This window comes from Grammomys surdaster, unplaced genomic scaffold, assembly GCF_004785775.1.
Source record: "Grammomys surdaster isolate TR1022 unplaced genomic scaffold, NIH_TR_1.0 126071, whole genome shotgun sequence".
NCBI lineage: Eukaryota > Metazoa > Chordata > Mammalia > Rodentia > Muridae > Grammomys > Grammomys surdaster.
In genome coordinates, this window is record NW_021620880.1 from 254,797 (window position 1) to 270,873 (window position 16,077).

Sequence of the window (16,077 nt, forward strand, 5' to 3'; positions counted from 1 at the left end):
CTTTGGTAATTTAATCTTAATCTTTCTTACATCATATAAGAAATGGGATGGATTGAGTGTAGAATGGAATCCTGATGTTGTATTTTAATATAATTATTTAAGCCAAAAACACAAATGACTTTATTTGAATGGAAGACAAATGTGTTCATCAGTTAAATCATCAGATAGTGTGAAGACACAGATTTCAGAAGAGCAATAAAGAAAGGACAAGTTTAGAGCTGGTGAAGTTTTCCTAAATCTTAGACGATCAGTCAATGGCAAATAACATCTTAAACTATAAAGTTCACATTTAAAATATTATTTTTTTCTCAACATCTACTCTCCATAATAGAGAATACCAGTGGGGGTCAGACATAGTCTATAATGAAAATAGTCAACTGCAGGGCTATTTTTCCTTGTGGAGGGAGACAGAAAGTGGTCAAGGTTGATGAACATAAAACAAAAGAAGGTTCTTAAGGTTCTAATCATGGCCTCCCCACCAAATCACATGCGGACAATATTAGAATGTATATCTAGTTGTAATCCTTCTACTAAAGGTGCTTAAGTATTCTTAAAATAAATGTACAAGAATCATTTGATGAACTGTCCTTGTGGGTTCGTTTATGTGTATTTATGTGTGAACAAGTTCTACGATGCACATGTGGAGGTTAGAGAACAACTTTTAGGATTGGTTCTCATCTTTTTGGTTGGGGAATTAAAAGCAGACAGTCAGGCTTGGCAATAAGACATTTTACCTGCTGAGCCATTTTGGTGAGCCAAATTGTCTACTTTTGAGACTGAAAGGGAACACTATTAATAATTATGTTGTGACTAAAGAAATAGTCTGAATTTGTCAAATTCCATAGAGATGAATGAGAAACATTTCCAGTTTTTTTTTTTTTGAGCCCCTCAGCTCCTCCTGCAAAGGAAAAAAGTATCCTATTTGACTAATGAGCTTTACAGAATGTAGTCAAATATGCTTGGGGCTCTAGAACTCCTGTTTCAGACGCCACCTGCCTGGAGAAAAACATTCTGGCCTGTCTTACCATGGCTGCCTCACAGGGAAGACCTCAAACTGCTCAGTGCTGCGGCCTGCAGAGGTAAAACAGAGTGCTTATACATATGCAGGCCCCACATTCATGGCTAAGCCCACATCTTACTTCATGTCTGTAGTTTGTATCTTAGTTTTACTGTACTCTAAGCTGATGCATGAAGACAATTATTTATCTCCTTCCACAGAAGAGTAGAGAATTTTAAGAACACTGTTTACAAGAATCATCAAATTAATCTGAAGACAGCACAATTCTTTCCCTTCCATGCCTCCTCTAGCCCTCTTTCTTCTCTTCCAAACATTTAAGTCTCTGGTGAAGGGAGATGCAACTGACTAGGACGATATCCTTGCTCTTGAGGACTGGGATCTAGTTACAGTTCAACACAGCACAGCACATAACTAGAGGAAAGTCTACCACTAGAGAAGACAGCTCTAATTCAGACAAAAAGAGCACAGAGGGCTCCATGAAGAAATAACACTTGAGCCTTTTGGCTGGGGCAGACACCTAGCAGGTCTGCTCCTGTGAAGACATCATATCCTGAACCATCTTAGAGCAGAGGTGGAACCACTGTACTCAGAGCAGCTGAGGAACCACTGCATTAGAGCAGCTGTGGAACCACTGCACTTGGAGCAGCAGGATTTCAGGATCCCAGAGGAAGCCTGAGTCCCAGGAGCTCTTCCATCCAGGAGCTCAGGATCACAGGATCACAGAGACATCTGGATGCTGAGGAATTCTGACACAAGCAAGATAACTGGAAAGACAGTCTCCAGTCAGAGACAGTGAGTGCAGGTAGCACTAGAGTTAACCAGATGGCAAAAGCAAGCACAAGAACATAAGCAACAGAAACCAAAGTTACCTGGCATCATCAGAACCCAGTTCTCTTACCATAGCAAGTTCTAGACACCTCATCACACCAGAAAAGCAGGATTCAGACTTAAAATCCCTTCTCATGATGATGATAGAGGACTTTAAGAGGGACGTAAGTAACTCCCTTAAAGAAGTACAGGAGAACACAGGTAAGAAGGTAGAACCCCTTAAAGAAGAAACACAAAAATCCCTTAGAGAATTGCAAGAAAACACAACCAAACAGGTGAAGGAATTAAACAAAACCATCCAGGATCTAAAAATGGAAGTAGAAACAATAAAGAAATCTCAAAGGGAGACTACCCTGGAGATAGAAAACCTAGGAAAGAGATCAGGAGTCATAGATGCAAGCATCACCAACAGAATACTAGAGATAGAAGAGAGAATCTCATGTGCAGAAGATACCATGGAAAACATTGACACAACTGTCAAAGAAAATGAAAAATGCAAAAGGCTCCTAACCCAACACATTCAGGAAATCCAGGACACAATGAGAAGACCAAACCTAAGGATAATATGTATAGAAGAGAGTGAAGATTCTCAACTTAAAGGGCCAGTAAATATCTTAAACAAAATTATAGAGGAAAACTTTCCTAACCTAAAGAAAGAGATGTCCATGAACATACAAGAAGCCTACAGAACTCCAAATAGACTAGACCAGAAAAGAATTTCCTCACATCACATAATAATCAAAACATCAAATGCACAAAAACAAAGAAAAAATACTAAAAGCAGTAAGGGAAAAAGGTCAAGTACTATATAAAGGCAGACCTATAAGAATTACACCAGACTTCTCACCAGAGACTATAAAAGCCAGAAGATCCTGAAGTGATATCATACAGACCCTAAGAGAACACAAGTGTCAGACCAGACTACTATGCGCAGCAAAACTCTCAATCACTATAGATGAAGAAACAAAGATATTCAGCAATGGACAGATCATGGAAACAGAAACTAAACAAAGAGACAGTGGAATTAACGGAAGGTATGAACCAAATGGATTTAACAGATATCTATAGAACATTTCATCCTAAAACAAAAGAATATACCTTTTTCTCAGCACCTCATGGTACCTTCTCCAAAATAGACCATATAATTGGTCACAAAGCAGACCAGATACAAAAAGCTTAAAATAATCCCTTGCATCCTATCAGACCACCATGGACTAAGGCTGGTCTTCAATAATAACAAAAACAATGGAAAGCCCACATACACGTGGAAACTGAACAACACTCTACTCAATGAAGTCTTGGTCAAGGAAGAAATAAAGAATTTAGAATTTAATGAAAATGAAGGCTTGTTATACCAAAACTTATGGGACACAATGAGAGCAGTGCTAAGGGGAAAACTCATAGCTCTAAGTGTCTGCAAAAAGAAACTGGAGAGAACATACACTAGCAACTCGACAACACACCTGAAAGCTCTAGAACAAAAAGAAGCAAATACACCCAAGAGGAGTAGATGGCAGGAAACATTCAAACTCAGGGCTGAAATCAACCAAGCAGAAACAAAAAGAACTATACAAAATATCAACAAAACCAGGAGCTGGTTCTTTGAGAAAATCAACAAGATAGATAAACCCTTAGCCAGGCAAACCAGAGAGCACAGAGACAGTATCCAAATTAACAAAATTAGAACTGAAAAGGGAGACATCACAACAGAAACTGAGGAAATTCAAAAAATCATCAGATCCTACTACAAAAACTTATACTCAACAAAACTGGAAAATCTGGATGAAATGGACAATTTTCTAGACAGATACCAGGTCCCAAAGTTAAACCAGGAGCAGATAAACCATCTAAATAGTCCCATAACCCCTAAAGAAATAGCAGCAGTCATTAAAAGTGTCCCTACCAAAAAAAAGCCCAGGACCAGATGGTTTTAGTGCAGAATTCTATCAGCCTTCAAGGAAGACCTAATACCAATTCTCTTCAAACTATTTCACAAAAATAGAAACAGAAGGAACACTACCCAATTCGTTATATGAAGCCACAATCACGCTCATACCTAAACCTCACAAAGACCTAACAAAGAAAGAGAACTTCAGACCAATCTCCCTTATGAATATTGATGCAAAGATACTCAATAAAATTTTACAAACCAAATCTAAGAACACATCAAGACAATCATCCATCATGATCACGTAGGCTTTATCCCAGGAATGCAGGGATGGTTCAATATTCGGAAATCCATGAATGTAATCCACTATACAAACAAACTCAAAGGAAAAAAAAATATGATCATCTCACTAGAAGCTGAGAAAGCATTTGACAAAATTCAACATCCCTTTATGTTAAAAGTCTTGGAAAGATCAGGAATTCAAGGCCCATACCTAAACATAGTAAAAGCAATATACAGCAAGCCAGTAGCCAACATCAAACTAAATGGAGAGAAACTTGAAGCAATCCCAATAAGATCAGGGACTAGACAAGGCTGCCCACTCTCTCCCTACCTATTCAATATAGTACTGGAAATCCTAGACAGGGCAATTAGACAACAAAAGGAGGTCAAAGGGATACAAATAGGAAAGGAAGAAGTCAAAATATCACTATTCGCAGATGATATGATAGTATACTTAAGTGACCTCAAAAATGCCACCAAAGAACTCCCAAACCTGATAAACAACTTCAGCAAAGTGGCTGGTTATAAAATCAACTCAAACAAATCAGTAGCCTTCCTCCACTCGAAAGATAAACAGGCTGAGAAAGAAATTAGGGAAGTGACACCCTTCATAATAGTCACAAATAATATAAAATACCTTGGTGTGAATCTAAAAAGCAAGTGAAAGATCTGTATGATAAGAACTTCAAGTCTCTGAAGAAAGAAATCGAAGAAGATCTCAGAAGATGGAAAGATCTCCCATGCTCATGGATTGGCAGGATTAATATAGTAAAAATGGCCATCTTGTCAAAAGCAATCTACAGATTCAATGCAATCCCCATTAAAATCCCAACTCAATTCTTCACAGAGTTAAAAAGAGAAATTCTCAAATTCATTTGGAATAACAAAAAACCCAGGATAGCAAAAACACTTATGTACACCTGATGATTGATAAAGAAGCCAAAAATGCATACTGGAAAAAAGATTATCTTCAACAAATGGTGCTAAACAAATTGCATGGCTGTATGTAGAACAATCCAAAAAAATTCAAATTTATTATCTGTCACAAAAATGAAAACTCGAAATAGATCAAAGACCTCAACAGAAAACCATACACTGAACGTGACAGAAGAGAAAGTAAAGAATAGCCTTGAACTCATTATCACAGGAAAAGACTTTCTAAACACAGATACTAAAATCAGCAATTATGGGACCTCATGAAACTGAGAAGCTTGTATATGGCAAAGGACCAAAGGACACCGTCATTTGTACAAAGTGGCCACTTACAAAATGGGAAAAGATTCTTACCAACTACCCATCTTTTTTTTTTTTTGGTTTTTTCGAGACAGGGCTTCTCTGTGTAGTCCTGGCTGTCCTGGAGCTCACTCTGTAGACCAGGCTGCCAGGCTGGCCTCGAACTTAGAAATCCACCTGCCTCTGCCTCCCAAGTGCTGGGATTAAAGGCATGCGCCACCACTGCCCGGCTCCAGCTACCCATCCTATAGAGGGTTAATATCCAAAATATTTAAAGAACTCAAAAAAACTAGATTTAAAAAAAAAACCCAACTAACTCAATTAAAAATGTGATACTCATCTACACAGAAAATTCTCAAAAGAAGAAACTCAAGTGGCTGAGAAATTCATAAAAGCATATTTTAATGGCCTTAGTAATTAGGGAAATGCAAATCAAAATACTTTGAGCATTTATCTTATACCTATCAAAATGGCTAAGATCATCCTGAGTAAGATAACCCAAACGCAGAAAGACACATATGATATGTATTCATTTATGTGAATAATAGCTGTTAAATCAATGATAATCAAATCACAATCTATAGAACTTCTGAGATGAGGGTGGCATTGACAGACATCCCTAGGAAAGGTAAATACAATAGTTTTTCAGGGATTGGAAAGATGGAGGTATTGGAACAGAAAGATCGGGTGGAGAAGAAGAGGGAAGAGTGAAACAAGAGGAAAACAGGAAGAGACAGCTAAAACTCAGGGCCATTTGAATAGTATAGAAACCTAATATAGAAGCTTCCTAAAATATACACGTACATCATGAAATGAAACCCCTAGATAATAGAAGAGACAGAGTCCCAACTGGCCATATCTTGTCACCAAATGAAGCTTCCAGTAGCAGGATTGGGTTATATTTAATTAAGTTGTAGGCCTAAGGGGCCCCATAGGAACCCACAAATGACCCAGGCTTTTGCTTTCCATAAACTGATGGCAAGGCCCCATACCTTAAGACACTATCTGCATAACTCACTAAACATGAAATGCTGAGCTGGTGCCTATAGAGAGCCTTTGCCACATGTGATAACATATTTTGATAAAGGAAGGTACTCTGTATGCTACTTACTTAGGGTAAAAACAAATACTACTGGTCTTAAAAAAAAAAACAATTAAGATAACTCCTAATGACATTGTGCTATACCTGCAGATCAATATCTTACTCAGCCATCCTCATAGAAGCTTCTCCCTGCAGATGAGGACACAGATGAGACCCACAGCCAAATGTTATGCAGAGAAAGAAACCTTGGAACACTCAACCCTAAATGGGATGTCTCTATCAAATCCTTCCCCTTAAGGCTCATGGAATCCCATGGAAGGAGAGTTTAAGAGGCAGAAGAGATAGAGGACATGAAGAAGACAAGGTCTCTAAATCAACATGAATGACCCACATGTGAACTCACAAGAGTCTGAGGCAGCATGCACAGGGCCTGCACATGTCTGTATAAAATGGGGTCCTAAAGCAGACAGAAGTGGACACATGCCCCATCCCTAGCTCAGAAGCTATCTCCAATTGAAAACCACTTGCAAATGAAATTTTATTTTCCTCTAAGTGAGTGTCATGAGAGAAACAAGCTTCTCTTAAGGGTAGACCACATACCCAGCAGTAGAACAAACTCCAACAGAAAACAAACTCAATAGCATCTTTGGAGGTTCCTTGTCTTATAATGTGTCAGAGCTTTTGCATGTATGTATGTATGTATGTATGTATGTATGTATGTATGTATGTATGTATAAATGTTCTTAATCCTATCCTATTATTTTTATTTTATTTTTTTCTTCTCTTTTTCCTTACCTTTGTATATATATTATGGCTTCCAGTTTAGTGTTTTTATGGGATACTTAGGCATGCAAACCAGTGGTTGGTTCTCTGTTTCTTGTGTCTTCTCTTAGACTCTCTTCCTTATGTTATCTTGATTTGTCCAATTCTGATGTGTTAACCTTACTTTATTTTATTATGTTTTAATTTATTTTGTTATTATCCCTTAGAAGCCTTTTTGTTTCTAATGAGAGATAGAAAGGGGATGGGTCTGAATGGAAGGGAATAGGAAGAGGAACTAGGAGGAATAAAGGGAGGAGAAACTGTAGTCAGGATATAATATGGGAGGAAAAAAATCTATTTTCAATCAAAGGGGGAGAAAAGTACAAAAAAAAATATTGACACTGACACAAACATAAAAAACTTCATAAAAACACAAAAGCAGAAACCATAATATATAAGCAAAAGATACATGTGTATGATTTTTAAAAAGTTCAAACAAAGCAAGATGAGATAAAAAGTCTACAAAAATACCACTGAGCTCGTTTTGTGTGGGCCATCTACTACTGAGCATAGGACCTACCCTTAGGTGCCCAGTGAGAAAACTCATTTTTCCTTTGAAAGCAGACGTCAATTGGAGATGGTATTACAACATTTAATAACTTACCCATTTTTGCAATCACTAACTCAATGATATATTTCTATCACTCTTATGCACTTTGTAAATAATCTCTTTTCCCATCCTTGTCCCCAAGTGACACCTTACCTTTCTGTTTCTCTAGATTTCATTATTTTTATATAGTAAGTAGTGCAATCTGGTCATTTGTGTCTTATATTTTTTTAAACTTTGGACAATGTAAATTCAATTTGTTCATATATACACACATAATAAATATAATTTTTATTTCTGAGAATTAGTCCACTGTAGGGTTGTATTACATTTTACATATTATCTAGTTGGATTGGTATATTTGTTAATAGTTTTTACACACACACACACACACACACACACACACACACACACACACACTTTTCATTCCTTTTGGGTAGATACATGTTGGGAGCCGACTTCTAGCAGAAAGCAGCTATCATCTTTGCAGCCATCTCGAGCCATATACCCTGACAAGGTACCCTGCCTTGTCTCCATTCTTCATGTCTCTTGCCACTCTCTCTTTCTTGCTAGACCCTGACCCACAGACCGGAGCAGAAGCTCGGGCCGTTACATAGTGGCCCCTAAATGTGGGGCAGAATGGGCCATTACAGATACACAGAAACAAAACTGCTAAACCATATGGTAGAACAATTTACATTTATCTTTTTAAGAAACTGAAAACTGTTTCCAAGTGGCCGTCCGTCTGTACCATTCTCTAATCTGCACGTTAATCTGGAAGGGCCATTATTTCTGTCCATATTTACCCACACTAATTGTTTTGTTTTTTTATTTTTGTAGTCATTCTGGAGGATTTTGAAAGCAAAATAAATGTTTTTTAGCATCTTGTTTATACATATATTTTTTCATTGAATTATAAATCACTTCTTTATAGGAGGTGGGGCAGTGGCTTAGCTATTGAGAGCACTTACTGCTCTTGCAGAAGACCCCTGTCTGGTTCCCAGAACCCATATGGTAGCTCATAACCTTCTGTGACTCTAATTCCTGAGAGATCTGCCGCCTTCTTCTGGCCTGTGCAGATAATATATGCAGGTGGCACACCATACATAAAGTTTTAAAAATTCCTCAAATAGTTCTTTTTAGATTCTTACTGTTAATTGCCCTGTTAAATATATACTGCAAAATCTGGTACTTGGCCTAATAATCTTTTTCTTGCCTCCCTTTCTGAGGGCTCCACAAGTGCTCTACACTGACCTATATCACTGGCCCCTTTAAAATACATTTTCAAAGTTTCAGATAGGGTCTCACTAAGTTTCCCAGGCTGCTATTAAATTTGCAATCGTTCTGCTTCAGCTTCATAAATAGTTAGAATTACAGACCTGTGCTAACCAGGATTGGCTTGACTTACTCATTTTCTTAGTGGTATCTTTTAATGAACATTTAAAATTTTTAAATTAAGTACAGAACATCAATTTTCCTTCTCATTCCACTTTTTACAGCTTGTATAAAAACTACCTGATCCCACATCATCAGTACATTCTCTCATTTGATTTATCTGAAATTAATTTTTGTTTAGAAAATGAAGTACAGATAAGGTTTGCCTTCCCAGGATGCTCTTTTCTATTTATGTATTTTGTAGTACTAGTGACAAACCTGAGCCTTATGTTCCTAATGTCAACTTTTTCCAGCACATGTGTCAAAGATGTTGTCTTTGCCTCAGTGAATTGATTCATGGCAAATTAATGGTAAATCAAGTGACCAGATATGCATCAAGCTATTTCTGGACCCTCTTTTTTGTTACCTTGATCTGTGTGTCCTTCTATAAGCCCTATACTGTCTTAATTTCTGTAGCTTTAGAGTAAGTCTTCAAACTTGGTGACCTATGCTCTGCATCAGACATAATGAAGTTGTGTCTAATTTATTGAATATTTAGAATTTTTAAAGTTTAACTTTAAGATATACATTTAAAAGCAACAGAGGTATTTTTCTCTTTTTAGGGGTGGTTTAAAAAAATCCTATAAAATTATATATAATGACATAATTACTACCATCAGCTAATTATGATTACAATCCACTGCTGGTATGTTTATGAATATTATTATTTGCTGAGGATTTTGGAAAACTAATTATCTAGGCAAGAAGAGTGAGAAAGGATTAAGAGACAAGCCTAATATGAAAGGTTTCTGAATCTCTACCTCCATCTTCACAGTCTTCAGGGGCTTTGGCTTTCTTGCAGAGACGAGGATCCAACCAGGTGGTTGTCTTTGTATTATGACTGTAGTAAGATAAAGATCTCAGTTAGAAATAGTAAAATAAAGAGGGAGAAAAGCATTTCAAAAGCAAAGATTCAAAATAACTAAAAAGCATATGACATTAGAAAATTTATCTCCTACAGGCCCCATTTGTATACTATAGACTCAATAATCCTAGTGATCACAAGCAATGGATAGGAAATTGGCATAAAGGAAGGGTAATTCTAGAGGCATAAGTTTGAGAATGAAGAGTTTAAAGAAGAGATCAAAAGCCAAGTACAGAATGAAAAGCTTACTTAAGCAGTCAAAACATTTCAAAGGGTGGGCACATAGCCACATACTGTGTACTGCTAGCTGGCAAAGCCAGACTAAAAGTCATGTTTGCCTGCTTTTCTTAAGAAGTATTGCAATTCTCCTTCCCCTCCTCCTCCTCCTCCTCCTCCTCCTCCTCCTCCTCCTCCTCCTCTTCCTCCTCTTCCTCTTCTCCCTCTTCCTCCTCCTTCTCCTTCTCTTTGAGTAACTTGCATTTGTATGTACAGTGTTTGTTAGGGGTTGAAAATGAAGAGGCAAATATCAAACAAAGCTTCTGTTCTCACAGAGATTCTTTAAAATAAGATAAAACTTAAAATTTTTAAGGTGGTTGTTTCTGCAATATACCAGTAAAAATTATGGCTCTGGTTAAACACCATTCTATAAAACTGTATTTTCATCGACACAGATCACATGAAAGAAACAAACAAAAAAGGTGGAGCAGAGCAGAGACCATGCCATTGCTCCTTTCTATGAAGTAGGCCAAAAGCTGCTGTCAAAGAACAATGTGCTTGATTTCATTATAGGCTACAGTTAGTCAGCTTCAGGCCAAGTTACCATGCAAGACAGGAATGCTAAAACTATTAAACTGCAGAGAAAATTAGTGTTAAAAGTCCCTGAAGCAGAGCTGAGGATTATATCTAAGACTGTCCTCTGTTCTCCACTTGCACAGCACATATACTGTGCATCTGTACCTACACACATATACTTGTGCTACATGTATATACACACACATAATAAAAAAAGTCTCTGAAATAGGCATATTAGAAAAGAAAAAAATTATAGAGAAAATAGAGGAAGGCAACATAATGTCAAGTATTATTGAAGTTCTATGAACATAGTGATATGAAGTTCTCTTTTCTTGTTCACTTTTTCAAAAAGAAAAAAATGGTTAAAAAGCAGGACCATCGCATGTCCTCTCTAACTGTCTCTAGCCCTGTGACTACTTTCAGATATGATGCTTGCTGGCAGACCATGGCAGAGACACTTTTTGTGTGTAATACTAAATAATTTGTATAGGTAAACATGAGAATATTTTAGAAAGTCTGTGTTATATATTCTTACACAGAGAGAATATCCCTAAAATAAAACCAGTGCAATCAAATTTAGTAAAATGGAAGAGATCCTAACTCCTAGTCAGGGAAAAAAAACAAAACTGTGGAAAAACCTTCCTAAATCAAATTCAATTTCTACTTGAGAAAAGCCTGATTTTGAGTATACCAATGCAAATGTGATTGCTAAATTAGCAAAAATAGGTCATCTGCTAATCTTACCCAATATTCCCTGGGGTATAAAAACTTTTGTTTCCTATCAGAAAGCCTTTGTTAAATATAGTTTCTCCCTGTATTTTCATTTAGTAGTTTAGTTTCAATTCTTGTTGAAAAATGCATTTATTTTATGTGTATGAGTATGTATCTATATAAGTCTACATTCACCACTAATGTTTATGAGAATATACTATATGTAGTAAAAGATCTTGCCCTCAAAATCTGTCTTTTAAGCAACAGACACTGACTTGGTAAAACAAAATGCTCATTCATGAGACTGTCTAAAGAAGCAGGCTGAAGTCCTGAGCCTTAATTAATGACAAAAGGGTTGAGAGGGAGGGAAGGAAGACGAGAGACACAAAGATACAGAGATAGAGACAGACAGAGAAAGAGAAAATCTGAGTGTAGTACCCAGACCTCAGTATTTTCAGTTACTTAATTATTACCTTCTGTAACTTTACTATATTAATACTCTACTCCTGTACAAATTGCTTTAAAGATTAGACTTAGAGATACATAGGAATATAAAAAAATTTTATATTGAACTTTGAATAAATTATTTGCATAACATTCTCTAGAGCAAATAACATTCAATTTTAGGCTGATCTAATTAGGTGGTATTCAGTACCTCTATGAATATTCTATTAATACTTTTCCATAAAAAACCTACTATTTTTAGGCTTCTATTGTACCAACTACTTTAAGGATCAGTGGTATTTTGTACTGTATTTCCTAAATATATTATCTCAATACACCAACTCCAAACTTTAGGACTAAAAACACTTAACTTAGATAATGATATGCTTTTCTCCATGATGATCATTTTGTTTGTAGGTTGGTTTGAGACAGAGTTTCATGATGTAACCTGGAACTTGCCATGTAGAAAAGACTAGCCTTGAACTGGGAGAAATCCTTCTGTCTCTGCCTTCCAAGTACTGGAATTAAAGGTGTGCACCACCACACCTAGTTCTTAAATTTATTTTTAAAAAAGCGTATTAAATTGGGAAATCTACCTAGAAGGTTTTTTTCTTTCTTTTTTCTTTGAGCGAAGCAAAACATCCTTTATTTCTTTCATTCTCCATTGACTATTTCCAAACCAGAGACCAGGAATGGGGACACAGATCAGTTGATAAAATACAGACATCAGCTAGAGTCCCAGAAGTTACATGAAAGAGCTAGGTATGGTGGAGTGACACTGTCTTTTTAGCACTGTGGAGGTGAAACAGAAACTCACTGGTGAGCCAGAAAAGACTCTCTATGGTGATCTCCAGCCCCATGAGAGACCCTGTATTACAAACAAAGTGGACATCTAAGGCTGACCTCTGGCTTCAACACACACACACCCCAGAGGCCAAATAAACTGTATTATTAGCAGAGGAGGGGAGATGTCATTCAAGGAAATAACTAGATGAAGAATCAACCCAATTGGAAAATATCTTAAAATAAAAACAAGTGAAAGCTTAGAGATATTGGCACAAGGAATCAAACTATATTTTCCTTCCCGTCCCTCCCCTTCCCCTTCCCTCCCCCTCTCCCTCTTCTTCCCTCCCCCTCTCCCTCTTCCTTCCTCCCCCTACCCCTCCTCTTCCCCTCCCCTCCCTTCCCCTCTCCTTCCCTCCCCTCCCCTTTTCTTTTATGTTTCAGTTTATTCTCCTAGTGACTGGACATGCTGGAAAAAATACAGACATTTGCTTACTCAATGAAGTAGATCATTCCTGTATCAGTGTAGGCCATTTCCCAGTTTTTGGGCAGCGGTTCTAGATTCTCATCTCTCATCATATAATTTCTGAAGTCCATGGAGCTATTTGTTTGGTTATAACTTGGAACAGTCTTCATCCAGCAGTCAGATGACTCAGAATGCATCTCTCGAGTTTCTGTCATTGTTGGAAACAGAACAGCATAAAGGGTAAATAAAGTTTGCTTGTTTTCTTGAACAAAATGCCAAGTGCATACATCAATGCATATATAACATTATAATTAAATACTGTAAATTTTCTTGTCTATTATATATATGCTTCTTTATTAACTTTGAAATACATAGAAATACTCAGGTTTTCTTCATTTTCTAATTAAAGTGAATTCTACTTATCTGATGCTAGTCTGGGAAGGCAGAAAAAAAACCAACCAAACAACACCACTAGAATCATTTCAGGAAGAATCTTAATAGCAGCACAGTACTTACACAGATCTTTTATGTGCCAAGCTCTCTTTTAAATGCTTAACATATATTAACTTATAATCCTCATAGCAACTCTATTATTATTATCATCACTATTTTATAGATTGAGGAAAGCAAGCCACAAAGAGGTAAGTTAGTCAGGTCAGATAGCAATTAAACAGCAAACCCAGGATTTGAATCTAAGCAGCCTATGCTTTTGACTGCTATACTAAGGAGCTTTATACATCTTTAACACAGGTAGTAAAATAATTTCTTTTTAAATGTTAAATATAATTCTGGTAATACTAAAATCTTTTTGGAGTCCCAAAGTAGGTAGGCAAACTAAAACTTGGTTATTGTATAGGGAGTCTACAAGTAATGCAGCAATACACTTAAAACACATTCCTAGAACTTAAAAATGTTACATTCTATTATTCTCACAATTTCTATATGCAATATCTCTGAACTAAAGAATCTAAGGGGGGGACAGTAGATGGGTGTGGAGGAAGTGTGTTGGGTGGAGCGGGGGTTAGAAAAGTGACGTGAGAGCTGGGACTGTTCTTTAGTGAGCCTAGGGCTCACTGATCACCCAGACCTGCTCACCTGTGGAGCACAACAAAGAGACCTGGAAGGTGGAGAGGGAGGAGACAGTAGCTAAGGACCCAGCTGGTGTTGTATGTTTGTGTGAATTCCTTAACATAAAAATACAGTCTATCCTTCGGCCCCTGCCTGGTCCCTTGGACTGGAGCAAACACAGAGTCGGTCTGCTCCTGTCCTGTGGAGAAACTGAATCCTGAGTCATCCAGGAGCCACTGCACTCAGAGCAGCTGGTAAGAACTCCATCTCACTCCCTAAGCCCCAGAAAAACATCTGGGAGCCAGGGACATCCAGGGCACAGCAGCTACCCAAACCCCGCCCCTCCGGAATTCCACTTCCCTTCGGCCCCTGCCTGGTCCCTTGGACTGGAGCAGACACAGAGTCGGTCTGCTTCTGTCCTGTGGAGAAACTGAATCCTGAGTCATCCAGGAGCCACTGCACTCAGAGCAGCTGGTAAGAACTCCATCTCACTCCCTAGGCCCCAGAAATACATCTGGGAGCCAGGGACATCTAGGGCACAGCAGCTACCCAAACCCTGCCCCTCCGGAATTCCACTTCCCTTCGCCCCCTGCCTGGTCCCTGGGACTGGAGCAGACACAGAGTAGGTCTGCTCCTGTCCTGTGGAGAAACTGAATCCTGAGTCATCGAGAAGTCACTACACTCAGAGCAGCTGAAACTGAATTCTGAGTCATCAGGGACCCACTGCAATCAGAGCAACTGGAGCCACTGCACTCAGAGCAGCTGACACAGAGTTGGTCTGCTCCTGTCCTGTGGAGAAACTGAATCCTGAGTCATCTAGGAGCCACTGCACTCAGAGCAGCTGAAACTGAATCCTGAGTCATCGAGAACCCACTGCACTCAGAGCAGCCGAGGAGCCACTGCACTCAGAACAGAAGGATTACCAGATCCAAGAGGTGGCCTGAGTCCCAGGAGTTCTTCCACCCGGGAGATTAGGGGCATAAGACCACAGAGACCTCTGGACTCCGAGGAGCTCTGCAATAAGCAAGATAACTGGAAATACAGATTCCAATCTTACACAGAGAGGGCAGGTACCACTAGAGTTACCCAGATGGCGAAAGGCAAGCGCAAGAACATAAGCAACAGAAACCAAAGTTTCTTGGCATCATCAGTGCCCAGTTCTCCCAATATAGCAAGCCCTGAACACCCCTTCACACCTGAAAAGCAGGATTCAGAATTAAAATCACTTCTCATGATGATGATAGAGGATTATAAGAAGGAATTAAGTAACTCCCTTAAAGAAATACAGGAGAGTACAAGTAAACAGATAGAAGCCCTTAAAGAGGAATCACAGAAATCCCTTAAAGAAATGCAAGAAAACACAAAGAAGGAATTAAACAAAAACATTCAGGATCTGAAACTGGAAATAGAAACAATAAAGAAAGTTCAAAGGGAGACAACCATGGAGATAGAAAACCTAAGAAAGAGATCAGGAGTCACAGATGCAAGCATCACCAACCAAATACAAGAGATAGAAGAGAGAATCTCAAATGCAGAAGATACGGTGGAAAATATTGACACAGTTGTCAAAGAAAATGAAAAAAGCAAAAAACTCCTAACTCAAAACATCCAGGAAATTCAGGACACAATGAGAAGACCAAACCTAAGGATAATAGGTATAGATGAGAATGAAGATTCCCAACTTAAAGGGCCAGTAAATATCTTCAACAAAATCATTGAGGAAAATTTCCCTAACCTAAAGAACAAGATGCCCATAAACATACAAGAAGCCTACAGAACACCAAATAGACTAGACCAGAAAAGAAATACCTCCCGTCACATAATAATCAAAACATCAGATGCACAAAACAAAGA

At 38.0% G+C, this 16,077-nt stretch overlaps 1 protein-coding gene across 3 annotated transcripts in view; it reads right to left on the bottom strand.

Annotated features, from left to right (window-relative positions):
* Magi3 (membrane associated guanylate kinase, WW and PDZ domain containing 3) overlaps positions 1-16,077 on the bottom strand; it is a 226,531-nt gene that overhangs the window by 60,174 nt on the left and 150,280 nt on the right. For all 3 annotated transcript variants that reach the window (XM_028755657.1, XM_028755659.1, XM_028755658.1), the window contains exons 5-6: positions 13,186-13,363; positions 9,856-9,935 (exon numbers count right to left, since the gene is read on the bottom strand). In XM_028755657.1, the coding sequence (XP_028611490.1) occupies positions 9,856-9,935; positions 13,186-13,363 (258 nt within the window). The remainder of the gene's footprint in view (positions 1-9,855; positions 9,936-13,185; positions 13,364-16,077) is intronic.